Source organism: Pan troglodytes, chromosome 6, assembly GCF_028858775.2.
Source record: "Pan troglodytes isolate AG18354 chromosome 6, NHGRI_mPanTro3-v2.0_pri, whole genome shotgun sequence".
NCBI classification, from domain to species: Eukaryota; Metazoa; Chordata; class Mammalia; order Primates; family Hominidae; genus Pan; species Pan troglodytes.
In genome coordinates this window covers 54,123,626-54,151,569 of record NC_072404.2, presented here as the reverse complement: position 1 = coordinate 54,151,569, position 27,944 = coordinate 54,123,626, and the positions used below count along the sequence as shown (strand labels likewise).

General features: G+C 41.6%; 1 protein-coding gene across 4 annotated transcripts in view; it reads right to left on the bottom strand.

Moving 5' to 3' along the window:
• The window catches only part of ABCA13 (ATP binding cassette subfamily A member 13), a 477,235-nt gene that overhangs the window by 320,710 nt on the left and 128,581 nt on the right, over nt 1-27,944 (bottom strand). For all 4 annotated transcript variants that reach the window (XM_009442731.5, XM_016957445.4, XM_009442734.5 and 1 more), the window contains exons 24-27: nt 17,113-17,307; nt 14,059-14,223; nt 12,883-13,060; nt 9,999-10,138 (exon numbers count right to left, since the gene is read on the bottom strand). In XM_009442731.5, the coding sequence (XP_009441006.5) occupies nt 9,999-10,138; nt 12,883-13,060; nt 14,059-14,223; nt 17,113-17,307 (678 nt within the window). The remainder of the gene's footprint in view (nt 1-9,998; nt 10,139-12,882; nt 13,061-14,058; nt 14,224-17,112; nt 17,308-27,944) is intronic.

Sequence of the window (27,944 nt, the reverse complement as noted above, 5' to 3'; positions counted from 1 at the left end):
TCATTCTCTCCTGCTGCCCTGTGAAAAGGTACCTTCCAATATGATTGTAAGTTTCCTGAGGCCTCCCCACCCATGTGAAACTGTGAGTCAATTAAACCTCTTTCCTTTATAAATTACCCAGATTCCCATATTTCTTCATAGCAGTGTGAGGACGGACTAATACAGTGAACATGATGGTTCCTCTAACCTTACAGAAGTAAGTGCTCAATAAAGAGTGATTCAATCTGCATTTAAAACAGTGAAATTATTGGTGTTAGAGTTCTGGAACTATGAGCAAATGTAAAACTCTCTATCTGTCCTGCTCTGTTGCTCCAGATCCAATCAGAATCCACTATACCAGATAGATGAGACTGACAGCCGATCTCTGCCCATCATAACCCGATATTCCAATTTGGCAACTTGAGGCCAGTTCCTTCCATAGAAAGCAGTCTTCCCCATGCCCTTGTCACTGGGACTCCACATCTCCTTCATACCACAAGCAGTTCCTCTGAGGCAGAAATAGATATACTCACATGTGAATTTCTACTTGGAGAATACAGTAAAATATAACAGAAAAAAATAAAACATTGGCCTTAGAGTTAAACAGACTTTGTTTCAAATCCCATCTCTGTCTCCTGTTGACAGCTTTGGTAAGGTTACTTACCCCTAAGACTCACTTTCTTTACCTGCAAAACGTGTATAACAATTGCCAACCCCTATTGTAGGTATAAGGCATAAATGAGGTTTGGAACCAACATTAGCTCTTAGCAGTGTCAGGATTAGAGCAGGTAATTCTTCCCTCTATTCAATATATGTTTGATAAGTTAAAACTTACATTTAAGAACTTATGTGCTTTATGGAAACTCTTTGTACTTCAATAGTCTAAAACAAAGAAACCAATTTACAGCTGGCCAGTTATTAATTTACCTTCTCACAACTCGAAATTCACCCTTCATTGCCTGTTCTGCAATAATAAAGTTGGGCCTTTTAGACATTCTCCCTTGCCAGTCGATACACTGTTAAGCTTTGCCAGAAGAGGGCTCTGGAGGGACAGTGAAGGAAGAGGGATTTTCTCTTCCAGATTCCAGTGTGCTGCTTCCAACAGGCTCCCATGGAGCAAGCTCCTGGATTCCCCCACATCTAGCTTCTCTAAACCTCAGCTCCTGCAATGCACATAACCAGCAGCACATGGCACCCTCTCATAGGCAACATCCACAGCATCCCAAAGAGTGGCGTCCCAGGGATTTCTGCAGGTGTGGCATGTCCACCTAGATGACTTCCTCAGGTATGCCCTTTTATAGCCTTGCAGATTTGAAAAGTGTAGAACTTCTCCAGACACCCTAGAGTGCAGATTCATGGCAATTATCACTCACCTCAGTGATTTTCTCTGCCATACTATGGGCCATGGTTGTGCTAACTTCAGTAGGGTCTGGATTTCAAGCCTGGATGGGGAAGCCACTTCTAGTTCTGTTTCTTCCTTGGGTTCTCTGCCCCAGCTCTAGGGGCAAGAGTTATTCCCTGTATCTGCCATTGCTGCATTCTTTAGAGATCTCTTCACTGTTGATAACCAATCCACCGTTACTCTAATGCCTTTTTATAGTAATAATTATTCATATTAAACTTAACCAGTTTTCTCTTTTCTGCTTGAACCTTGACTGATACATTGGCTAATAACAAAATGGACACTGCACTCAGGAAACAGCAAAAAAATGCAGATGCCATGAAAAGAACAAAAAGAAAAAGTAATCAGATTTCTTAAATATGTCAAGATTACTGAAAGTACCAAAAGCTACAGTTTTAAGCACCGTCTGATATTTTTTGAAAAAGAAAAAAAAGCCTCTTGGGATGTGATGCTGGCAAAGGTACGAAGCCACACAAGCTAATCTAAGGGCATGAGGGAGGTTGAGGCAGGGATGCCAATGCTTTGATGCCTCATGTAAGGTAGGGTTCTGCACAATAGCCACAGGGTGGTCATAGCCACCAGTAGGTTCCTGGTTCTCAGTCCTTGGCTCATATACCTAGCACCAAACCCTATTTACAGAACATACCTGGACTACAGGGAAAACTAAAAGTTGGCCATTATGGATCAGCTTTCCTACCACCAGCTGCAAGCCATCCTTAGTCTGGAAAAATTTGCTCAGGCACAAATTAGCAGGCCTCCCATGGATAGGCATGTCTAAGTTACTGCTTCAGTAACTTGAGAGCAAACTATTGTCAGAGTAAAAAAGACATTGTTGGTTCTCTGACAGAGGAGGTCTCTAGTGACGAAAGGGAAGGGGGAAGTAACGTTTAGCTCAATTTTTAGGGAAAATTTTTAATTAAGAAAACAATTCGAAGCACATCTTCTCCTCCTCCAAATGGCTTTGCAACAAAAATCTTCATACATAAATGCAGCTTAACAAGCTTTTTACAAGCAAACACTGTGCATCATTGTACCGTGCTAGGTAGTTAACACAGATGAGTGAGATTGGACCCTGCCCTGGAACGTTCCCAAGGAACAAACGCCATGCATGTGAGCATCCAAGGTTCAGTGGGGAATTCATATAGGTCCCGAGGACAGGTGGCTGCTGAGAGATGACCTGCAACTGGTTTCCAAGTGCTTCCTACTTATTTTTTGTTTTTAGTACGCAGTCCTATGTTCCTGTAGTAATTAGCTAACTAGCCTCCCTGGGCTACTATTTTTCAATGTGATTCCATAACCAGCTGCAAAACCATAAGGACAGGGTTTGCAAGTTTCATAGATAGCTCTAATTATTTCCATTTACAAGTGGTAAAAGATCATTCCAAAGAGGCACTGTTGTGGGCTGGCTGAATTATGTGCTTCCCAAATTCATATGCTGAAGTCTTAACCCTCGATATTTCAGAATGTGGCCTTGTTTGGATATAGGTCTTTAAAGATCCAATTTAAATCATCAATTAAGTTAAAATGAGGTCATTGGGGTGGACTCTAATCCATATAACTGATGTCCTTATAAAAAGAGGATATTAGGACACACACACAGAGGGACAACCATGTGAGGACACAAAGAGAAGATGGCTGTCTGCAAGCCAGAGGCCCCAGGAAAAACCAGTCCTGCCATTACCTTGATCATGGTCATTCAGCCTCCACAATGTTGAGAAAATAAATTTCTGTTGTTTAAGCCACTCAATCTGTGGTACTGTGTTATGGCAGCCTGAGAAAACTAATACAGGCTGTATTAGTCTGTTTTCATGCTGCTAATAAAGATATACCTGAGACTAAGTAATTTATAAAGGAAAGAGGTTTAATTGACTCACAGCTCCACATGGCTAGGGAGGCCTCATAATCTTGGCAGAAGATAAATGAGGATCAAAGTCATGTCTTACATGGCAGCAGAGAAGAAAGCTTGTGCAGGGGAACTCCCATTTATAAAATCTTCAGATCTCACGAGACTTATTCACTCTCATGAGAACAGTATGGGGAAAACTGCCCCGGCGATTCAGTTATCTCCACCTGGCCCTGCCCTTGACAGGTGGGGATTATGGCAATTCAAGATGAGATGTGGGTGGGGGCACAGCCAAACCAAATCACAGGCTTCAAAATAATACACTGGGCCTGAATTCCAGCTCCACCACTTGATAGGTGTGTGACCTGGACAAGCTAACTTATCCTCTTTCAACCTTGGTTTTCCTAGCTATAGAATGGGGATATTAGTACCTACCTGCAGTGGTGGTTGTGAGGCGTACATGAGATAATCCACATAAGGTGCCTGGCCCAAGCTCAGTAAATGAAATTAATGACCTTGGGAGATAATCTTCTTGATGGCACCCACCACTGCTAAACTCAGACAAAGCTACTGCATATCTGCAAAGCTAAGGCCAGGCTCCCGCAGCGGGCAGAGGGCTTGGCATACAGTCTACTCTATCTCCCTTGTATATTTAACACCAGAATGTCTTTGGCTCAAATGGGTACAAGAGCCAAATAATTAGTATTATTTAACTTATTCAACAGCCACTGCTGAAGGTATTCCTAGCATTCTTCTAGGCACTGGGGACGGTGGCCAAGAAGACAGACAAGCTCCTGCCCCTCATGAAGCTTATATTACAGCAGGCGACAAATAATAAACAAGTATGCCTGTAAGTCAATGAGATAATTTCAAGTAGTGATAAAAGCAAGGTAACAGCTCCACTGATAATCACCAAAGATTAGAAAAAACCCCCACGCCCTTTAGCGGGTGAATGGACGAACAAACTGCAGTGAATCCACACCACAGAATACCACTTGGCAATAAAGAGGAGGCAACTGCTGATACACACAATGACCTGGGTGAATCACAGCCCTCCTACTGAGCAAAAGAGACCACTTTCAAAGGTTACAGGTGATGATTCCATTATAGGGCATTCTCACAAAGAAAACCTACCTATAGTGATAGAGAACAGATGGGTTTAGGGTGGGAAGACAGTGTGATTACCAAGGGACAAAATGAGGGATTTAGTGTGGGCTCGGGCAATGGAACTGTTCTGTGTACTGATCCAGACAAATGTGAGAGCTGTCGACCGAAAAAAAGCCTGCCGAACTTACTCTATGTTAATTTAAAAACAAAGCAAAAACACACAGTGCCTGTTGGGGGTGCCTGAAGAGAGAAGATACTTCTTAAGAAGGTGGGAGGATAAGCTCCAGGAACAAAGGCAAGAGAAAGACAGCTGGAGCCCCCCACAGCTGGAACTGGAGGTAGGAGCACCGGCTGCCCTGGGCATTGAGAGGACAGGGAGAGTGGGATCAGGGAGAGACATGGCGTGGCTGTCTGGATCACCGCTGGTGGCCTCTCTCTGATCTCTGCCACCTGCTGAGGCCAGCCTGAAAGGAGGAAGGACCTCTCCAACACAGTGGTCAGGTGAGGACATGCGTCTCAGGCACACTGGATCCCAAGGAAGTATGGCATTTAAATTCCAGATATGCGTGGGCTGCTGCCATGTCTGGAGTGATACACAAGGTTACTGAAAAACTTTGCCATCTTGAGCAGCATGGGAAGACTTGGAAACAAACATAACTATCAGAGTCCCTCCTCTGCAGGCGGCTTCCAGACAGAGGATCACCAGGTTCCCAACGTAGGGCTGCCATTTTATGGGACCTGCTCTGTTTCCTGATTGATGTTATGCATACAGACAGATGATGCTACAAAGCCAAATATCTAACACCTCACTGCTTGGGGCTGCAAAGAAAAGGTAGTTCTCTATTTCCTGTAGCTGATCCAGTTTTTACCCACTGGGGATGGTGAAGAGAGAACAAAGTCTCAAAATTGCCTGCTGACAGTGGCTCCCTGTTCAAACAGCATCTTCTGAGTGATTCAGGCTCTTTGGGGTGAATGCTCAAACCCCCTGATGTTCTCTAGGGGCAGCCTGGTGACAGTCAGGGGTGGAGGGCCCAGGACTCCCACAGTCGTGTGCCTCGTCTGCCTGTCTGTGGTGCTGCCAGGGCCTGGCCTGCCCAGCCCACATCCTACCTGGAACCTCGGGGTCTGGCACTGCCTTCTCCCTTGCTGCTGCCTTCTCCCTTGCTGCTTCCTTCTCACCTCGGCTCCTGCTTTCTGAGCCTCAGCCATCTCCTCTGCCAGCCTGGCCTAGGCCAGCTTGGTGCTGAGGCCACCTCGCTCTCACAGCAGCCAGCTCATAGCAGGTCCCCAAGGCCTCCACTTGACACACTGGCTCAGGACATGGATGTCAGGGAAATCTGGCTCCCTTCTACTCCATGCTCAGAGACACTAATTCAGGTATCCTTCCTCTGCTCAGCCACACTGCTAGGACCACATGCTAGCTCAGGGCCAGCCTACACAGGGACTATCCCCCAAGACACATGGGTAGGGCCAAGGCCCTCAGCTTGCAGCTCCTCCATCATCCCACAGCCCCTGTTTGGGACCATCACCAGTAGAGGAGAAGCCAGGATGCCCACCTGACCACCAGCTTCCTCTACTTTCATCCTTCTCTTCCCAGGGGCTCCCACCCGCTCCCGTCTGGCATTATATACCCCTTTATGCTCGGGTTTCTCAACCTCAGCACCACTAACATTGTAAGCCAGATCATTATTTGTTTGGGGGTGGGGGCTTTCCTGTGCATTGTAGGATGTATAGCAGCATCCCTGGCCTCCAGCCTCCAGATGCCAGCAGCGCCTCCTACTTATGACACTAAAAATATCTTCAGATACTGTCACATGTGCCCAGTTGGGTAAAATTTCTCCAACCCCACCCTGGTTGGAACCACTGGCCTCCACCATCTCTTTCCTCTTTCTGAGGTGACATCTGTCTTCCCCACTCCCCAGAGGCAACAATGGCAGAATGCATTTCTGGGAATAACACTTGTAGGGGAGGAGATCCCATTGGTTTACTATTTTCTGAATATTATTTCTGGTATTTTTTCCACTTCCAAATGGCACTGAGAGTTATGATTTAGCCCAGTTTCACAAAGGAGGACACTGAGTGTGACAGTTCAAAGCTCTGTCCTTTAGCCAAAAGGAGAGAGCTAGATGAAAATAAGACGGTCTGTTTTCATGGGCTTATACGTCCCTTAGAAGCCCAGACTAAACCTACTTTGTGCACCAGGGGCCTAGAATGTGCCTGGTGATTCTCACTGAAGTATCATTTCAGGCATGCTACTTATTCTTGGGAAAACAATATAATTCTTTTATCTGTTTTTCTTTCATAGCCTCCCTTCAAGCTCACATTGTGTCTACACATTGTTCTTCAATTTTTCATCAGCCTAGGGCCAAAACTGAACACAACTCTGACCTATAAAATAAAAAGAGCATACTAATACATTGGAATCTCTTGACTAATGACATGGAAATAGCATCAATTTCTTTGCAAATACTGAGTCTGACACCCTTAGAGTATGAGTTAAATTAACTCCTGTTAAAATAGTTGATCGGGAGGCTGTTAGGCTAAGACAGTTATAGCACCTTGAGTTCCTATGTAGGCAAACCAAAACCCAAATCAATGCAAACAGTAAAACAAAAATTAAAATTAACCAATCAGAAAACTCCAACTAACCTCCAACTAGGGACTTTTGACTTTAACAAATATATTTTCTCCCTGTTGCTGCAGCAAACACTTTATACAAGCTTCTTCTATTACCCCACATCCCACACATCCCAACATAGTCAGTGGAGGGTTGAATTGTCTGGCATTGCCTAATTCATGAATAACCGAATGCTCAAATAAACTTGTTGAAATTTTAATGTCCCTAAGTTTACCTTTTAACACTCTCTAGAAGTTTTGGCCATCATTTTTTTTCCAGTTCATGAAAATGCTTGACGTCCACTGTCTTTAAGGCTGATAGATGGAGGTGCACACAGCTCTGTGGAAGGGTATGGATGGGTGTGAGGGGTACAAGTGTTCAGGGATGGGGATATCAGAGCCCAGAGGCGGAAGGCCTTACTAAGGGTCCATGGGTAATTCTGATGCATCCCCCATGAAGAGCCGTCTCCCAGATGACTGAAAATCACGGATCTACTCAAGTCTTTCATTTCACAGATAGAGGAGAAGAGTCCTTCAGAGAGAATGCAGTAAGCCCAAGGTCACAGAAAGTTAGGAAAAGGGGGACCAAAATCCAGCCTTCCAACACACATACACACGTTTCTTACCACAGCATCATGCTTCTGGGTGTCACCTGTGCTATTACAAGTTAAACCAAATGAAATTACCAACTTTTATAGATTTTTTTTCCTGCAAAAATGGCAACTTCAGATGGTTCCACCTAACAAGAAGTAATGGAGAGAAAAAGACCACGTCTTAAATAATTTATAGCATGGGCCACTCCAACACTGTAGATAATATTGCTTCGCATAGCCCAAGAGGCAAACCTACAAGCGTCTCCCAGCTCTGTGGGACTTTAGACCATGAGTCTAATGACTAGAAACAATTTTCATAAAACCAAATAGCCATGGCTGACTGCTAGGATAATTCATCCCAGGTACAATGCCATAAAATCAGCTTTACAAGTGCAAAACCAGGACACCAGCATGCAAAGTTGTTAGCCATTTTATATAAGTAAAAAAGACATCAGCTCTCAACACTGCCTGCAATATCTAAAAAGGGGCTAAGCAAGAACCAGTGAAATCTTTGGTGATTTTTCAAAAATTCTCATCATTCTCAGAACACACATGTGGGGCTTGGCACGTGCCCACACCTCTGTCCAGGCCCACAATCCTCCCGTCTCCACCTCACAGGGGCTTAGAAAACCCATCCTTCCAAGTGCTTTGCCCAGTCTTTCTTTCCAGGGAGACCAGCTGCCCCCTACAGCCTGTGCCTCTGCTGCACTGAATGGTCCTTACAGCATAGTATATCTAACTTATTTCTTCAGCTATTTGCCTTCTCTTCCCCACAATAGGGTGAGCTCTTTAAAAGCAGAGATCATCACACTAATTGTTATACTGCAGAATACATCATAATATGCAATGCTATAGTCATATATTAATAATATTAACATAATAATATAGCATATCATCTTTTTTTAAAGTCATGGCCTATTTTTAAATTTTGAATTTAAAATAGAGCTGTGATATGGAGCCATTTTCTGTGAAATTCCTTAAATATCCAAAACCCTAAAAAGCTTACTACACTAAGGAAATTCGAGTAATGGCGCAGAGGCTCCAGTCCTGGGATGGCAGCTGTGAGGCCAGAGTTGCTGCCCAACAGAACAGCTCACACTGAGGATATATGGAGATCAATGTCGTTCCATGTGAGAGTGCAGACTTTTGGCAAATATCCCTCCGAAAGGACACTTTCAAGATTTTTTTTTAGGAAGTAGACAAGACTATGCCTCTACAAAAAAAAAAAAAAAAAAAAAAAAAAACTAGAAAGTTAGCAGGGCGTGGGGGCACACACCTGTAATCTCAGCACTTCGGGAGACTGAGGCAGGAGAACTGCTTCAGCCAAGCAGTGAGCTATGATTGCACCACTGCACTCCAGCCTGGGTGACAGAGCCAGACTCCGTCTCTCCAAAAAACAAAACAAAACAAAAATTAAATAAATTATATAAATGTTTTAAAGTTTAAATACCATTCAGAGTAGGCAGAGGTAAATGCAACCCCTGAGGTAGGTGGCAAAGTGGGAAAGGGAACTTACAGGAAACAGTGCTGTGACCTCACACAGCAACCAAGGGTCAGAAGCATGAAACTCATGAAGGCAAGTTTGATCAAAAATGACTTAACTGCTCATATGATCCCATGCCATATGATCACAGTTTCCAAATTATTAATACTATTTGAGGCTTGGAAGCTTATCATGAATAGTGCAGGTATCTTCTCTTCTGTGTTTGACAATAAGACCAAATTATTCCTGTGTCCTTGGTAAAATGTCCCCTTTCCAGGTGCCTGTAGGCTTACAGGCCCCCTAGCAGGCAAGAAAAGACTCCAGGAAAATACAACACAATTATTTAAAAAGAAAGTGCAAATATTAACAATAACAAATTCTGCAGTAAATAGATTAGAGAGGTTAAACAATGTAAGAAAAGGAAAATAAGCAGAGCCACATAGTGTCTCAATTCCTCCTGGGTACACCCTGCTTTGGTGTCTTCATCTCACCTTATTCTCCACAGGGTGAAGCAAAGCCTTACAGTGAATTCAGAAACATCACTAACCAAAATACTAACTAACTGCTAATACATCAGTTTGTATGTATCATGTTTGATTCTTTCGTAATTGTTGGATGCACCAAGCAAAACAGATTAGCATTTGTTCTCAAAGTTTTCCTGGAATTACTCCAAACAGTCCTCCTCTCTGTCTCACTGTCCTTGACTTTTCATATTAGAGTTCTGTAAGTTCACTGCATTAATTATTCTAAATAACAACCCCAACCCCCAAAGTGTCCTCTAAGGGAAGGAGTCAGCAAATCCAGATTTAACAATAACAATGACAGGAAAAACACTCAGGCTAAAATGAAGTAGATTCCAAACAAGAGCCTTTTACATAATCCAAGGCGCATAATAATTATGTCAGACATTTTTAAAGATTTCTTCCTGATTTAGAGTATGTATGGTCTATATGATTCTCATTTATTTTAACTTACCTTTTGAATGACCTTGTTAATTTCTGGAGTGTTTGGTGTGTATAGTATTTTTCCATGCAATATGGGTTTTAGGAAGGTCCACACCAAAGCACCATTTGGCAATTGTAGAATTTCCTGATAAAGCTTCAAGCAAAACGGTGCTGTTGCAATTAGAAAGAAAAAAAAAAGTTGCTAATGATACACGATGCCTAGGTTAATAGGGAAATTCATTCACATATCCAGGATGCCTCATTTTCAATGACAGCCATATTTTTTTCTGACACCACTCTGAACTTTGGGAGTGCTATAGTTTGAATATCTGTCCCCCCAAACCTCAAGTTGAAATTTGATCCCCAGTGTTGGAGGTGGAGCCTAACAAGAAGTCTTTAGATCTTGGGGGCAGATCCCTCATGAATGTTCTGGTGCCATTGTCACAGTAATGAGTGTAGTTCTCACTCTATTAGTTCCCAAGAGAGCTGCTTGTTTAAAAATAAATAAATAAAACAGCCTGGCATCTCCCTCCTCCCCCTCTCTTGCTTCCTCTCTTGCCCTGTGATCTCTGCACATGGCATCTCCCCTTCAATTTCTGCCATGAGTGGAAACAGCCTGAGGCCTCACCAGAAGCAGATGCTGGTGCCATGCTTCTTGTATAGTCTGCAGAACTGTGAGCCAAACAAACCTCTTTCTTTACAAATTACCCAGTGTCTGATATTCCTTTATAGCAACACCAAATAAACCAAGACAGGAAGTAAAACAAGATTTTTTTTCCCTGTTATAGTTTTCAGCAGCTCTCATCTCATAAGAAACTTCATACTATGTTCACTTAAGTGACTTCAAAGGCAGGAAAGAATGACTTACATTTTCAAACTAAGTAATCAAAAAGAGTATTAAATAATGACATGGACACTTGAAAATGAAAATGACAATTCAAAAAATAAATCTGGTTTTTCATCAAGAAAATTCTCATTTCAACAGTCACAATATTGAGACCAGAACTGAGCTTTTTTTATGAAGTTAGCTTTACAAGTTACTACTGAATTGTCTTTAATGAACCCATGCAGAACCATCAAACTTACTAATTTTGACATATTAAATTGCCTTATTTTCACGCAAGTACTTAATCCCTCTTGGTGGCTCTCATGAGTCTTGTGATGCTAGTTGATTTCAATTAAAGATTTACTTAACTAAATTGTCCAAATCTATGGTCACCTGATGAGGGTAGAGATTTCATCACCATAATGAGTAGGAACTAAATCTTATAAGGTTTTAAGCTAGTAAGGAATACTTCAGTATAACTATTTCTTTACTCATCAAGAGAACATTTAAAATGAAAATTATTTTAGCTTTATAAGAATAAAATGAAAATATTATCTTAGATTTGATACTATGATTTATAAATACTCAAGGTATGATTGTTGTGGTTGTTTTAAATGTTACTTTCATCTTCCCAAACTTCCCATTTGAAAGGAAAAATATTATTTGACAATAAAATTGATAGAAATACTTTCCCCAAAGTATAAATTAAGAATATGACTACATAGGCCAGGCGCAGTGGCTCACGCCTGTAATCCCAGCACTTTGGGAGGCCGAGGCGGGCATATCACGAGGTCAGGAGATCGAGACCATCCTGGATAACACGGTGAAACTCCGTCTCTACTAAAAATACAAAAAAATAGCCAGGCGTGGTGGCAGGCACCTGTAGTCCCAGCTACTCGGGAGGCTGAGGCAGGAGAATGGCGTGAACCCGGGAGGCCGAGCTTGTGGTGAGCCGAGATCAAGCCACTGGACTCCAGCCTGGGTGACAGAGCGAGACTCCATCTCAAAAAAAAAAAAGAATATGACTACATAATACATTTTTAAGCCATTAATTATAGAAGTTGTTCTTACTGAAATTTAATGACCTACTCTTTACATTGCAAGCTTAATATGAGCAGGAGCAATTTTATTGCAGAAAAAAGTATAGTCACGATATGTACAAAACTAAAAATGTTAACTCAGAAATCCTGACATGTGACCTACAGAAATTATGAGATGACAAATGTGTGTTTTCTTATGCCATTAAGTGTGCAATGATTGTCATGCAGCATAGAAAACGAATACACTAGGATACATTTATACCCTTATGCTAAGGCACCAATACTCCTCAAATCCATTGCATCTCACAATAAGCTTATGAGCCAGGTGCTACTGTTTCTACGTTATAAATGAAACCAACATGATGCAGACACATAAAACAATGTGTCCAAAAACGCACAACTGATGGAGCTGAACCGTCTAAACTCCAAAACCTCACCAGCATGTTTATTCTGCCTTTCTAATAAAAACATTTTCACTTAAATTGGGGCCAAAAAATTACGTATTAATTTGCATTCATTTGTACCTATCATGACATATTCATTTGTACCTATCGTGACATATTCATTTGTACCTATCGTGGCATATTCATTTGTACCCATCGTGACATATTCGTTTGTACCTATCATGCATATTCACTTGTACCTGAGCTTCACAGAGAGCAAATTTGGAGGTGGCCACAGACGAGTTCTCTTCGTTATTATAATATGGCCATTTGCATGGACCAAAGCAGTGCTCATGGTCTTTATGCCTGGACCCTCACCAATACTGGTTAGCCTGGGAAACCAATGGGGCTGGGGTTTCAGGTGTTTTAGACGTTTCCTTGGTGACACAGTTCCTTAGTGACCCAGGTGAGAGGATTTGTCTGTGCTCAAAGGCACTAGGACCGTTCAAAGTCAGCTGCCATGCCAGCATTTGGGGAGGTGGAAGCAGAAGATTCTATGCCAGTATATAGCAACCTTATACACAGACAGAATACTTACTATAAATTAAGGCCAATTATCAAGATACAAACGAATCTAAACACATATATATATTACTACTGTCTTACTTGAATCTTCAGGAATGTTGAATTTTTCTTTGTCATCTTCCAAGAGTTCCTTAACTCTGGGCAAATTAATAAACATATTGGAATCGCTAAGGAATGATGCTTGGTCCTTGCAAACCATCTTCATCACAAACTGGAAAGAACCAAAAGCTGAACTTCTGGCCTGGACATTTTGTGAAACCTGAGAAAATAAGAAAACTAAATTGCAATTACATAGTGACTTAAAACAATTCCTTCACACACTTCTGAAAGTCTAGTTCCTTCCTCCACTGAATGTACAAGATATTCAACAAGTCAAAAGAATGGAATGTCTGCTTTAGAGTTTTCTGTCCTTGGGATACCATTTGAAACACTACGGTAATTTTTCTGGCCAACATACCTGGTAGAAGAGGGAAATGTCATACCTACACACACACACACACACATACACACACACACACATAAGTCCTTACACTATTTGTCCAGTAATAAATTATTAATCCATAAAATATCACTAATTCAGACTAATTACTAGTCTTAATGTATGTCTATGCTACCAAGATATCCAGATATTTTATAGCTATACAAATTATCTATCACATGATGGACTTACATTCTGTCTCCAAGGCAGTTCTGAGAACATTGTTATCTTGCTCCTCATCCTACACGTCCAACCCTAAAATTTCCACACTCCTCCTCATTCGTGCCCAGTCAGTTCCATCCCAGGCAAAAAGAGTTCAAGCAAAACCTAGTATCAAGCCACTAAACTAAATCAAGTTTGTGTTTGCATTTGCAGTAAATGATCTGTAACTTGTAAGCCAATTATTTATAAGTAAATATATGTTTTAAGGTTTTTGAAAGCAATTTGCTCTCTGAATTAAGTTAAACAGGCCCTTGAAATCTCATCTGTGCAATAACTGAGTTAGTAATTTCTTACTTTATAGATAATGCATGTACTATCCCAATCTCCACACTGGTGGAATGTAGATCAACAATATCAGTTTCATGCAGTTTTTAGAGAGATGCCAGGCCTTATTCTATGTTATGCTGTTGCTTCCAGAGATATGAAAAGGTACTTCCATTCCTGTATTTTGCTGTCTAATGCAAATTTTAGATGTGGGAAGATAAAGGCAAAAAGGGGCAAATACAAAGAAGGGGCAAATTTGAATATTTCCCTAGGGACAAAGATGAAGCACACACCTGTTGAAAGTCCAGCGTTTCTAGCAAGGCAGTGATTTTAAATGTGTGAAGAAACTCAGGAAGATACTCAAAGACGTGCTGGGCTTTGGCAAGCAAGGCGCTGAGGCTGGAAACTATATCCAGCAAGGAGTTGAGCAAGCCATTTGCTTCAGAAGGCATCAGAGTCTAAAAGACAAAACAAAAACAAAACAAAACAACATGAAATAACCAACACTGTATTTTTACACTCAGAAGCATCTTTTGAGCTGTGAAAACTTGTTTATTTGATTTTATTCTCGCTTGAACTTCAGAGACGCCTTTGCGGTACTATATGAAAGTTATCTTCATTAGAGTATATATAGCTCAGGTGTTTTGGAGCACTCTGAATTGCACTAGCATTGTTAAAATGTAAACTAGAAACAAATGTGATCTATCATTAAAATTCAAATCATTTGCCAAATATTTCTTTGTATCTTTGAGGTGACCAAGGTGGAAATTTGAGAAGAGGCTCAAAATATGAGCAGTCCTTATATGTGAAGCAATTTACATTTATCTACTGCTTTACAGTATTCATAGCATTCACACATCATCTCAGTCCTCGTAATACCATGGGGATGTGCATTATACTGTTCGTTTTGTGGATGAGAAAACTGGGGCTTGAGGAGATTAAAAGTCTTCCTGAAGTCTAACAGTTAGAAAGGTTCAGGGATGTGAATTTAACCTGGATTCTTTAAAAATGGCAGTGCCCTCTGAAGCTTACTTATGCTATCACCAACTGAAATGCTCTGTATTTTACATGATTTTTTTTTTTTTGCATATTCTCAGTTCTACACTGGAGGCAAGACTTTTCTTCTGTCTTGATCTTTTATGTAGCTACTGGGCATAAAATAGCAACAGGAAATATTAGTTGCTCAATAAATATTTGTTGGATGAATGGATAAATGAGGAAATGCCAGCTCTTCGCACAGAGCAGGGAAAATCACAGCTAATTTCCACTGTCTGTCATTTGCATATTGAATTTTCTGTTTTCCAGGCTGGGGCAGAGGAACCCAGTTGTCACTGCTTCTTATTTTTGCTCATTAGTGTTTTAGCTGTTAGCTCTGCAGATGACTTTCAGGGCTCCGGGATCACAGCTCCATCCTTCACAGAGGCACTCTGCTTATAATGACAGAATTCTGTCCATTCATACTATACAGACAACTCTAGCAGGAGAAATGGTGTGTAGCTTTTGTCACTTTTTCTACTCATCTTTCTAATTACAGCTGCCCTTTAAAAAAAGTGGCACACAGTGACCGGCCCCTGACTTATGGTGGGGAGTGACAGGGATCCAGCGCAGCTCCAACAGACCAGATTGATGTGCCGAATTAATATAGCAAACTGTGCTTTGCTGAAGGCTTCAGAAATTCATTGTCAGCTGAGTGAATCAGAAAGTACATGGACTTGGGAATGAGCTGCACCTGCACGTGGCCCTCACATGGAGGTCGGGCTGCCCTAACATCCTGAGCCATATCTTGTATTTAATCAACTTTCATAGAGCCCTTTTCATATAGAAGGTACCTGATAAATAAGAGCTGTTGTTATTAATGATGATGTCATTTTCATTGTGTCTGGGAGACTGAATCCAACCCACTATCTTATCCTTCAAAGGAAACTTGGTACAGATGATGGCCCTTGTCACAGTAATTATGTGGGCCTCTACAAGCACTTACTTCAAATCGGGGACCTTTGTGCACATAACAAAGTGGCCACTAAAGTAGCATCGTGCCAATGGGAGCTCTGTTTCCCAAAAAGCAAACTGTAAAGTTGGAAGAGAGGCTGTGGTGAGCAAATGCAGAGCTAAACCATAAGCATGTTAGCGAAAAATAGGAAATCCACCAAGATAGAGGTGGGTTTGCAAATTATGGGGATGCAAGAAATGTTTATTCTCCTCCTTATGGGTTTAAAATGTAATCATTCTGAAAACAAATATTTGTTCTTGGAGTGTGTGTGTGTGTGTGTGTGTGTGTGTGTGTGTGTATTCCAACATTTACTCCCTGGACTCTTGAAGTAATAGAAACTAAGGAAATCATGAGTGGCCGAAATGGCAAATCTACCCTTTGCTGACTATAAAACTGTTCAACCAAACTCAGGGTGCCTACAGCCACCTTACCATAGTACAAACCCTGCAGCCTCTCTAATGAACCCAGAGGTTGTGAAATACTTCCCTAAAGGGAAAACAATGGTACTTGGAGCAAGATCAGTGCCTAAGGGTAGGAGGGGAAGCTTCTGGAAACTTAAGTAAAGATTCAAACAGTAGAGGCCAGAAGGAGGAGAAGCTTCTGGAAGGGGCAGCTTGAGAGCAGTGAGCTGTGGTTGGGAGCTGGGTTGCCCCTACATGGGTTCTGGGCCCGTCCGGAAAGTGCTGGGCCTGGGCTTGCCCCAGCTCCTCCTCACTTCCCACTCTCCACTCTCTCCTGCAGACTTCGTCATCTTTAGCTTCCTCCAGTCCCTCCCTAACCTCACACTGCTGCTTGTCAGAGGATCATGCTTGTCAGAGCCGGCACACACAGGGGATTGGGCTTCCTGTGCTGCCCACCCCTCCACATTCTCTCCAAGGCAGGCCCTGGCAGAGCTGGATGCTTCCCGCTGACAGATAGGGCCACCGTGCAGGGAGCAGCACCTAACCCGGGCCGCTCAGGAGTGGACCATGCACAATCCCAGCCTCCTCAAACATGCTCCAGGGAGGTGGCCCTTACAGAGGAGAGAACACCTGGCATTAGGAAGCGGTGCTGTGTTTTTGCAGTGGGTCCTTCCACAATGAGCATGGAGATCACCACCAACTCTGTCCCAATGCCCTGACACTTATTTCCAAGGACCCCCTGAAGGGTCTCCTGAACATCCCTTTATTACAACAAAGTCTTCTTGAGCCCCACCTTGGATTCAGCAAACAGGTGACACCAGAGGCTGGTGGAGACCACTGCAGAGTGGCCAGGTGCTGATCTCCCACTGCCGCACCCCTAGGACTACTGTACTTATCTGCAGCCACCACAGCAGAGTCCTGCAGAGGACTGCCCCCAGCCAGCATGCTCTCCATACCTTGTAAATGAAAGCTCGCACATCCAGGTTTCGACTCAGCAACACAATCAGAGAATACACTTTTGACCCTGGCAGGTTACAGAGTTCCTCCGTTGCGATCCAAGATTTTTCCCCTTTGGGAAATGTCAGCAGGAGATGAAGCATTTCCTGATCACACTTTCCAGACAGAGCTACGGTGAGGGCACTGAAGAGAACCTGTTTCAAAGCACAGAGATTAGAGGTGAGTATACCTATGACGTCATGTGCTTCACCACCTCAGACCAGAGCTTCATCGGCAAGGAGTCGCCCAGGAGTGGATTTCCCAACTCCCGGGACTGACCTGCAGATGCGGGGAGCCCAAACTGTGGTTCGATTCTCAACATTTTGATGGAAATGTTTCTGAAGTGTGCACATCATTCTCTGACTTCTTATAAAATTTGCCCTCGCTTGAGGTCTTTGGATCACCCTTCTGAAACTGTCCCTCTGCTCTCCACGAGGCTCACTCTGAATGCCCACCAAGCACCCACTCTCCGATGCCACCCCCGTAGTTAGCATCTGTGTCTCGTTTGTCTGATATTAAGTCTTACCCTTGGCTTTCAGTTTATCAGCTTCCACTTTTCACCATCATCAGTGTGAAGCTGATATTTTTTGCTCCTTCATTTTTAGATTGAAAACAGGATTACCAAGCTTGTTATATATTTTTTTAAAGCAAGTAAACTCAGAAGGAGGCACTGAGGACAACTTATATTAGTCTCTAGTTTATTACTATCATGCATCGCAATTAAAGGCTTTGACACACCTCTTCATTTGGGTATGCTTTTCAGTTAAGGACATTTGTGATATGCCAAACTACAAAGCAAAATAAAACAAAAACCATACTTCCTGCTCCATGTTTTTGCTCCTGATGGGTATGATTGCTGTGAAACATTCAGGCCAACTGAGGCCGAAGTGCATGAACCTATGTGAATAGGAACCATGTGCTCTGAAGAAGAGCATGGAGAACTCAACAGATGCCATAAAATGTTCCCAAAATACAGTAAGATATAAATAATGGTGTAGTAGTCAGGGTCCTCCAGAGAAACAGAACCAAGAGAACGTGTGTGTGTGTGTGTGTGTGTGTGTGCAGTCATGTGTCTCATAATGACAAGGATACATTTGGGAAATGCACCATTGGGTAATTGTTTAATTGTGTGAACATCATAGTGTGCACTTACAGCATCCTAGATGATACAGCCTCCTACATACCTTGGCTATAGGGTATGGTCTATTGCTCCTAGACTACAAACCTGTACAGCGTGTCACTGTACTGAATCCTGTAGGCAGTTGTCACACAGTGGTAAGTATTTGTGTGGCTGAATATATCTAAACATAGAAAAGGTACAGTAAAAAGGTACAGTAAAAATACAGTAGTATAATCTCATGGGACCACCATCCTATATGGGGTCCATTGTTGACCAAAATATCGCTATCTGGTACATGATGACAAACCACATATACGGTGGTAGTCCCATAAGATTATAATGGAGATGAAAAATATGATTATAATGGAGATGAAAAAATTCCTATCTTCTAGTGACATCAGCCATTGTAGTGTTATAGCCTGGCGTATTATTCAAGTGTTTGTGGCAGTGCCGGTGTAAACAAAACTGCTGCACTCCCATTCATAGCAAAAGTATCACACACACAATTATGTACAGTACATAATAGTGACAAGGATAATAAATGACTATATTACTGATTTATGTACTAACTATACTATATTATCATTATTTTAGAGTATACTCTTTCTAGTTATTAAAAAAAATTTAACTGTAAAACAGCCACAGGCAAGTCCCTCAGGAGGTATCCAGAAGAAGGCATTGTTATCACAGGAGATGACAGCTCTACGCATGTTATTGCCCCTGAAGACCGCCCAGTGGGACAAGCTGTGGAGGTGGAAGACAGTGGTATTCATGATCCTGACCTCATGTAGGCCTAGGCTAGACTGTGTGTTTGTGTCTTAAGTTTTAAAAATACGATTTTAAAAGTTAAAAGTAAAAAAACTTAAAATAGAAAAAAGCTTATAGAATAAGGACACAAAGGAAAACAATTGTACAGCTGTGCAATGTATTTGTGTTTTAATATAAGTGTTATCACTGAAGAGTCCAAAAGTTTTTTAAAATTTTAAAGTTTCGGCAGGGCGCAGTAGCTCACACCTATAATCCCAGTACTTTGGGAGGCTAAGGCAGGTGGATTGCCTGAGGTCAGGAGTTTGAGACCAGTCTGGTCAACATGGTGAAACTCTGTCTCTACTTAAAATACAAAAAAAATTAGTTGGGTATGGTGGCGTGCACCTGTAATCCCAGCTGCTTGGGAGACTGAGGCAGGGGAATTGCTTGAACCAAGGAGGTGGAGCTCGCAGTGAGCCGAGATCGTGCCATTGCACTCCAGCCTGGGCAACAGAGCAAGACTCTGTCTTAAAAAAAAAAAAAATTAAAGTTTGTAAAGTAAAAAAAGTTACAGTAAGCTAAGGTTAATCTATGATTGAAGAAAGAAATTTTTTTTATAAATGTAGAAACACACAATGTTTATTGAGTCTACAGTGGTGTACAGGCATGTCCTAGGCCTGCACATCCGCTTGCCACTCACTCACTGACTCACCCAGAGCAACTTCAGTCCTGTAGCTTTATTCCTGCCAAGTACCCCATACAGGCATACCATTTTATTTATCTTTTATACCATATTTTTCAGTACCTTTTCTATGTTTAGAACAGGTATAGTAAAATACGTTCCTGTGTTTTCTATGTTTTGGTATAGAAATACTTACCACGATGTTACAATTGCCTACAGTATTCAGTAGAGTAACCTGCTGTACAGGTTTGTAGCCTAGGAGCAAGAGGCCATACCATATAGCCTAGGTGTGTAATAAGCTGTACCGGCTAGGTTTGTGTAAGTACACACTATAATGTTCACATAATGATGATATCACCTAATGATGCATTTCTCAGAATGAATCCTAGTCATTAAGTGACACATAGCATACATACATTGAGAGAGATTTATTTTAAGGAATTGGCTCATGCAAATGTGGGGGCTGGCAAGCCCAAAATCTGCAGGGTGGGCCAGCGGATTTGGGACCTAGGAAGGAGCTGACATTGCAGCTCACATCTGCAGACTACCTGGAGATGGAACTTACTCTTCCTTGGGGGACTTCCTTACTTTTTTTGCCTTCAACTGATTGGATAAGGCTGACTCACATTATGACGAGTAATCTTCTTTACTCAAAGTCTACTGATTTAACTGTTAATGTCATCTAAAAAATACCCGCATAGGGACATTTAGAATAATGTTTGAACAAATATCTGAGTACTGCAGCCTAACCAAGTTGACACACAAAATTAATCATCACCAATGGCTATGATACTCTAGTATGCTAGTGTGCATTTTGAGTCTTTAAGAAAGAATATTAAGTATTTTCATCACTAACTTACCAAAAAGACCTTTTTTCACATAGGGCTGGCATTGTGCAGACACACATTGGTGAAATGTTCCTTAATGCCACTGTTTTCAATCATGCTGTCTCTGGGCAGAGGGGAAGCTCTCAGGAGGAGGTTGGGAGCAGAATATAGGCATCTACCCTTTGCTTTCACAAGAGGAGCCTCTCTTTGATCAGTCCCACAAAATAGGCTTTTGCATGAAACTATCCCTGAAAATGGGCCTCATCCAAACCCCCAATTCAGGGGAATCACCCTGGCTTTTCATGAGCATCAACCCAAGCTGGCCCAATGAGAGTCCTTTCTGCATTTGTCATAGAACATTTGTCTTAATTACTTTCTAGCATGTCACACAGTGGTCCCCATGCAAGATCATATTTAATACGTTTTTTAGAGTGTAGTCCCAGGACAAAAAATATTTGTCCTGAAATTTTTTACATCTCTTTTTACCAAATAGAAAGGATCCCACACTCTGTCATGTGGAAGCTCCGCAGTCACAATGCACAGAAGCCACAGCCCCAGCAGCACATTTGCTCCCTCTCCTTTCCTGTGGTTTTCCAAATATTACTATTTATCTTTTAAAGATTGTATTGCGTTCGTTCGTTGTTCCTGTTTGAGAGTAGGTAGGAGGGGAGGAAGATTAGAAAAACAAAGACAACACTGAGTTGTGCTTGATTGGAAATATCTTGTGTGATTTCTATTCAAAGTAAAACAGGCACCTTTTATCTCAGGCTTTGCATAGGCTAATGCTGCAAATTATCAGAAACAGAATGCCAAGTTCCTGCTGATTTTCCTGTGTGTCCGTGTTTGGTTTGGAAAGCTGTAAGGGGTCTTAGGATCCAGGGCGATGCCTCTCTGCCCTGCAAGCCTGGCTCATACACACTTGGCCACTTAGATAATTATCTGAGTATTTATGTGGTTTAAAAATGACAATGATCCTTAGGAGAGGCATTTGCATTTTTAGCAAGAGCTTTGTTTATTGGACATCTGCTGAAACCCGAATCGCATTCAGAGGAGAGCACCAGAGATGGCCTCCATGTTGCCCAGCTGCTCGTTGTAGACTCAGAGGTTGGGAAAGCATGGGAGGAAAGGCTGCCCTCAGCTCAGTTGTGACCGGAAGGGAAACACGGACAGTGATTCGAGGGAACTGGAGATGATGGGGAGAGAGAGTCTGCCAAGTTAGAATTTGTAAGACAAGACAATGAAAGAAGCGCAGGTATTTAAAAATAGGCCCTACGCCCTTCAGAGAGGAGCAGTGTGGCTCTCTGCCATTGGGGACCCATCTGAGCCCAGAGCTGCTCACAGGATAAAGAGGCAAGTACAAGAGATGAGCATCGGAGGGCAGGAGAAGGCTGCGAGAACCTGTCCAGAAGGACTGAAGCCACACTGTGGCAAGGTGGTGGATCCTGACTCCAGCTCTTACCGTCTGACTTCCTGAAAGCTGCTTAACATCTACACACTTCAGTTTCTTTGTCTATACAACCAGGGATGACAATAAAAGACAAAGGACTCCAAAGGGTTGTTGGGAGAATTAAATGAGATGTAAAGCATTCAGCTCAGGGGTAGGGTATATAAGTGCTCAAAAATGACATTACTACTAAGAAGCCTATCAGTCACTGCCAGCAAAAGCACAGTTTTGACTTACAGGATATTTAAGGGAAAAGATGAATAAGAATTAGGTGGGTTTATTGATTAAGGATGATGATTACACTTAAGAGAACTAATTAATTCCTTCTTGGTTTTCATATTCCTAAAGAGAACCATCTTCACACTGGAAGGGTAAAACAGGATGCCTAGGAGGTCTGTGGATAAGCATCTTGGCAGCTGGCCTCTAGGGCAGTGCCAGTGGTGTCCTTGCCCAGTAAGGCAGGCATCATCTGGCTACAGTTCCTTGTTTTCTCAAATTTTATTTTAGGTTTACGGAGTACATGCAGGTTTGTTGCCTGGGTAAATTGTGTGTTGCTGAGGTTTGGTGTATGAACCATCACATCACCCAGGTAGTGAGCATAGTGCCCAATAGGTGGTTTTTCAACTCTTTTTCCCCCTCTCATCCTCCCCATCTGGTAGTCCCCCTCTAGTAGTCCCCCATGTCTATTGTTCCATCGCTGATCATTAGAGAAATGCAAGTCAAAACCACAAGGAGATCCTATCTCACACCAGTCAGAAAGGCTATTATTAAAAAGTCAAAAAATAAAAGATGTTTGTGAGATTGTAGAAAAAGGGAACATTTATACACTGTTGGTGGGAATGTAAATTAGTTCAGCCACTGTAGAAAGCAGTGTGGGGATTTCTCAAAGAACTTAAAGAGAACTACCATTCAGCCTGGCTGTAGTTCTTCAGTGAGGCCACGGCTGCTGTCTGGCCACCCTCTCCACCACCTTCTCTGTCTCCATTTCCAGTTCCCTCTCTCCCTGTTCCCTCTTCATGCCTTCAGAAAGAGTGACAGTTCTACTATCTACAGTTTTTAAGAAGTCGTGATGGAAATAAAAACTATCCAGGTTTTATTTTGTAAAGTAGACTTTAGAAATTACTAATGGATAATAATGTCAATTCTTGAAGAATTCTAATCATGGATTATCCAAAAGATTATGTGTAAGCCCTTGAAGAAAAAGAAAATTGCTGGAAACCATGTCGATACAGTCATGATCAATGAGCCATGTCAATATAAAGTCATTTTCTTTTAACGATGAAATTATTAGGCTAATAAATTACCAAGACACCCCAGACAGACATGTTGCAACTTATTTAAGAGCCCAAACAAATAAATAGGTGTTAGGTGATACCTTCCTATGCCATGGTAATCTTTCTGCACTAACAACTTGGATGAAAATATAAAGGATACTCTCATCTTTTGGTGACTGATGAAGTTGAGAGAAAAAAATGATACTTTGCAAATTAAAGTATCAGAATTTGATATTAAAAAACACCTTGAAAGAATATCCAATTAACCAAAACAGCATGGTACTGGCACAAAAACAGACACATAGACCTATGGAACTAATAGAAAATAGAGTCCAGAAATAAGGCCGTAAACCTATAACTATCTGATCTTTGACAAACCTGACAAAAACAAGCAATAGGGAAAGATTCCCTATTCAATAAATGGTGCTGAGATAACTGGCTAGCCATGTGCAGAAGATTGAAACTGGGCTTCTTCCTTATGCTATACAAAAATCAACTCAAGATGGGTTAAAGATTTAAATGTAAAACCCAAAACTATAAAAACCCTGGAAGACAACCGAGGTAATACTATTCTGGACATAGGAATGGGCAAAGACTTCATGATGAAGATGCCAGAAGCAAACTCAAGAAAAGCAAAAATTTAAAAATGGGACCTAATTAAACTAAAAAGCTTACGCACAGCAAAAGAAACTATCAATAGAGTATACAGACAATCTACAGAATGGGGGGTTTTGCAAACTATGCATCTGACAAAGGTCTAATATCCAGTATCTATAAAGAACTTAAAAAAATTTACAAGAAAAAAACAAACAACCTCATTAAAAAGTGGGCAAAGGACATGAACAGACACTTTTCAGAAGAAAACATACATGCAGCCAACAAGCATATGAAAAAAATCTCAATATTACTGATCATTAGAGACATGCAAATCAAAACCACAATGAGATACCATCTCACACCAATTAGAATGATTATTACTAAAAAGTCAAAAAAGTAACCGATTCTGATGAGGTTGCAGAGAAAAGGGAACATTTATACACTCCTGGTGAGAATGTAAATTAGTTCAACCATTGTGGAAACCAGTGTGGCGATTCCTCACAGAACTAGAAAGAGAACTACCATTTGACCCATTACTGGGTGTATACCCAAAGGAATATAAATCATTCTACCATGAGGATACCTACACATGTATGTTCATTGCAGCACTATTCACAATAGCAAAGACATGAAACCAACCTAAATGCCCATCAAGGGCAAACTGGATAAAGAAAATGTGGTACATATACACCATGGAATACTATGCAGCCATAAAAAGAACAAGGTCATGTCCTTTGGAGGGACATGGATGGAGCTGGAGGCCATTATCGTCAGCAAATGAACACAGGAACAGAAAATCAAATACTGCAAATTCTCACATATAAGTTGGAGCTAAATAATGAGAACACATGGATACAAAGAGGGGAACAAAGCACACTGGGGCCTGTTTGAGGGTGGAGGTTGGAAGGAGGGAGAGAATCAGAAAAAATAACTATTGGATACGAGGCTTAATACCTGAGTGATGAAATAATCTGTACTACAAACCCCCTGACACAAGTTTACCTATATAACAAACCAGCACATGCACCCCTAAGCCTAAAATAAAAGTTTAATTTTCAAAAATAAAAGGGAAAAAATATTTTGCCAAAACTAGCAAGAAGCATTTTTGCAGAGATCAATGCCAATTGGGGAATTAAGGTTTAAAAATATTTACATAAGTGCAAGTAGGAGAAGAGGAAACCCATCGGCAAGCAGTAATTTTCTTAGAACTATTAATTTTTAACAAATTGAAGCAATAACATCATGTGATGGAAGAATAACACAGTTCAAGTTCAAAGACCTGGGTTTGATTTCAGGCCCTCTCCCAGCTGTGACTTCCACAGCATCACATTCATCTGTGAAAGAAGAGAAATGCCCTGCTCAGAGGGAGTTAAATGAGACACAAATGCCCTTAGCACAATACTCATTTCTCAGAATTCCTAATGAGCAAATAAGGTAACGTGGCTTTCATAAACCTAAGAAACGCTAGCTGACTTAATGGAAGGAGAGTAGCTGGAATTTCACTTTATTTTAGTGAATGTTTAATGAGAACCTACCACATTTACTGAGAATACTCTGGTAGGACAACAAGTCAAACAAATCAAAGAAGAGAAAAGCCCTACTCTAAGAACACCAGAGAACGAGATGGTGGTGGATGGGTGTGTGCACTTCATTCTGTGAATCCTGGATTACAAGGACCATAAGCCCCAATCTCATGATGTGGTGACAGAGCCAGACAAGCAATCTAGGGCCTAGGAAGGACTTTCTCTAGAATGAGACTCTGCACACGACAGATGGTGTCTTCCAGGAAACTTCAGGCCAAACTTCTCATGATCCCAGAAACCCATAACTCTAGTCACACATTAATTACTTTTTGTCTTCAGAGAAAGAAAAAAAAAAAAAGAATGAGCAAATTTTGACCAGTGTCTGCTCTGAAATGAGTTTCACCAAGAACTATCTGTTGGAGCTTTCCAGGAAACAAACTTCATGTATTAAAACAAATGGAATGTGTAATGTTTCCAAACTCCTAAGAGGAATCTCTCCCTCTCCATAAATTATGCCCAGCAGCTCTGTTAATGTCGCAACTGACAGAACCAGCCCCCAGGACCGGCCCCAAGTGAGATAAGGAAATTTGACTAGATTCACCAAACTCAATCATTTCTGCTCAAAAGAAACAGAAAAAAAAAAATTCAGAATACCTTTCCATTTGAAGGAGTCTCCCAGAAGAGATTGGAACTTTCAGGGAATGCCCTCTCCCTTCCTCCTTAAGATTTGTGGGGCGGGGAGAACAAATCCACTGAGGATTGTGAAAAAATATTCATCTTCCTAGCAAAAGTCCTCTGAACTCTGCCTAATTGTTTACCACAGAAAATAAAGGGGCAGAGGGCCGACTTTTGATTGCTCTCTCAATCTATTTGGGTCCTGACACTTTGACCTCATTGCTAATTTTAAAAGAATAAAAATTTGGCCCAACACAAAGAAGGAAGTCATTGTTGATTTGAACATGTGCCTAAAACATAGGAACACAGCATGAAGTGGATGGGTGCTTCACAGGGCAGGTGGACAGGATCCAAACCCAGGACAGAAGGCTGGGCTAGATGGGCTCCAATGTCCAGCAAGCCCCTGTGATTTGTGGTTTTAATTGGGTGATGCTGATATTAGAGAATAGAGCTCTGCAAGAAAAAGGAAATTCCCATGGGGGGGTGCCCATGGCAGGTTCTCTGCAGCCAGGGAAGAGGGCAGGAAAGAAAAATTAGATGGTATCCATGCATCTGCTGCATTTGCCTCCTTCTGCTCACTCCTGTCTCTGGTTTTTTGACAGAAATGCCCCAGCTCTGTGACTCTCATATAGCTCTTCATATGCACATCATCATTCCAGTCTGACATCCATCTTCACCGATTCAGGGAGGCTTCCAGGGACCACCTGTCCTCATTGTTGTGTTCTATTTGCATCATAGAACTTTCTGGTCTCTTAACACTGACCTTCGTTTGTTTGCATATTTACTGTGTCATCCCCCACAGAACATTGGCTCCCTTGGAGCACGGGCTTTGAGCCCAAGTTTTTGGGACCATGCCTGTCATGCAGAAACATCCTAAGTGAATAAAGGAAGAAATGAATGAATGAAGATTTCTGCAATTTTGCCAGGGCTTTAGCATCACTGAAGAGTATTCCCTGCAGGCCACCAACAGCCTGGACTAAGAATCTGATGTGATTATTTGCAAACTGACTAAAGCTATGGTAGAGAAGCCCAGGAAGAAAGATAAGAAAAGGATACTAGAAACAATATGGTGCTGCTAAAAACCTGACAATCTAGAAAAAACAAGTATCCAAAGTGTCACCTCCTAACCTAATGTGAATTCCTTGCCTAGGATCTGTAGATACATGTGCATTTATGGATATACTTAACCATCAAAGCAAATAATCTCATTACTTATTTGAAACGCAAGAATGCAACTTTTTAAATACTCCTCCCAATCATTTAACTGTCCAGCTGTTTAGGCGATCATAATGATTCATACTGACAAAGAGGTAGAGAAAGATACACAGAGTGCAAAAAAAGCACTGCAGAACTGTCTACACAAGACAATACCACATCACCACAGGAGCCTTCTCTGTGCATAGCCCTCCCATAATAGAACAGCAGTGACACCCAGTGGCCACTTGTTTCATCAGGCAGTGGTCATCAAAAACAGTTGAGCCCAAACCCAAAAAGTATCATAAAGCTGAATTTGAAAGGGACCCCAGAAGTTAGCTAATCTGATCCTGGTCTTAAAACATTCCCAGGTAGCTGCTCCAATTACTCCAGCCACTGCTTCTTTCCCCTGTTACTCGTTTCAATAACTAAAGATTTTAAACCAAAAATCTTCATTGTTTCTCTATAAGGCATCATGCGAGGTAGGGAAGAGACAATTTCAGCACTGCCCCCTGCTTTCCTTGGCTCTTGCATGTTTAATAAGCTGAATTTGACATTTTTCCTTGAAGATAAATACTTAGTGCCTTATTATAAGTAACTTGGTGACACTGTCATTTGAATTTTGGTTTCCCAGCTTCTAATCTCTTTTTAATTTAGATTAATTCTTCATTAGTCCACCCGTCAAGCTTGCAATAAGCCCCAATTAACC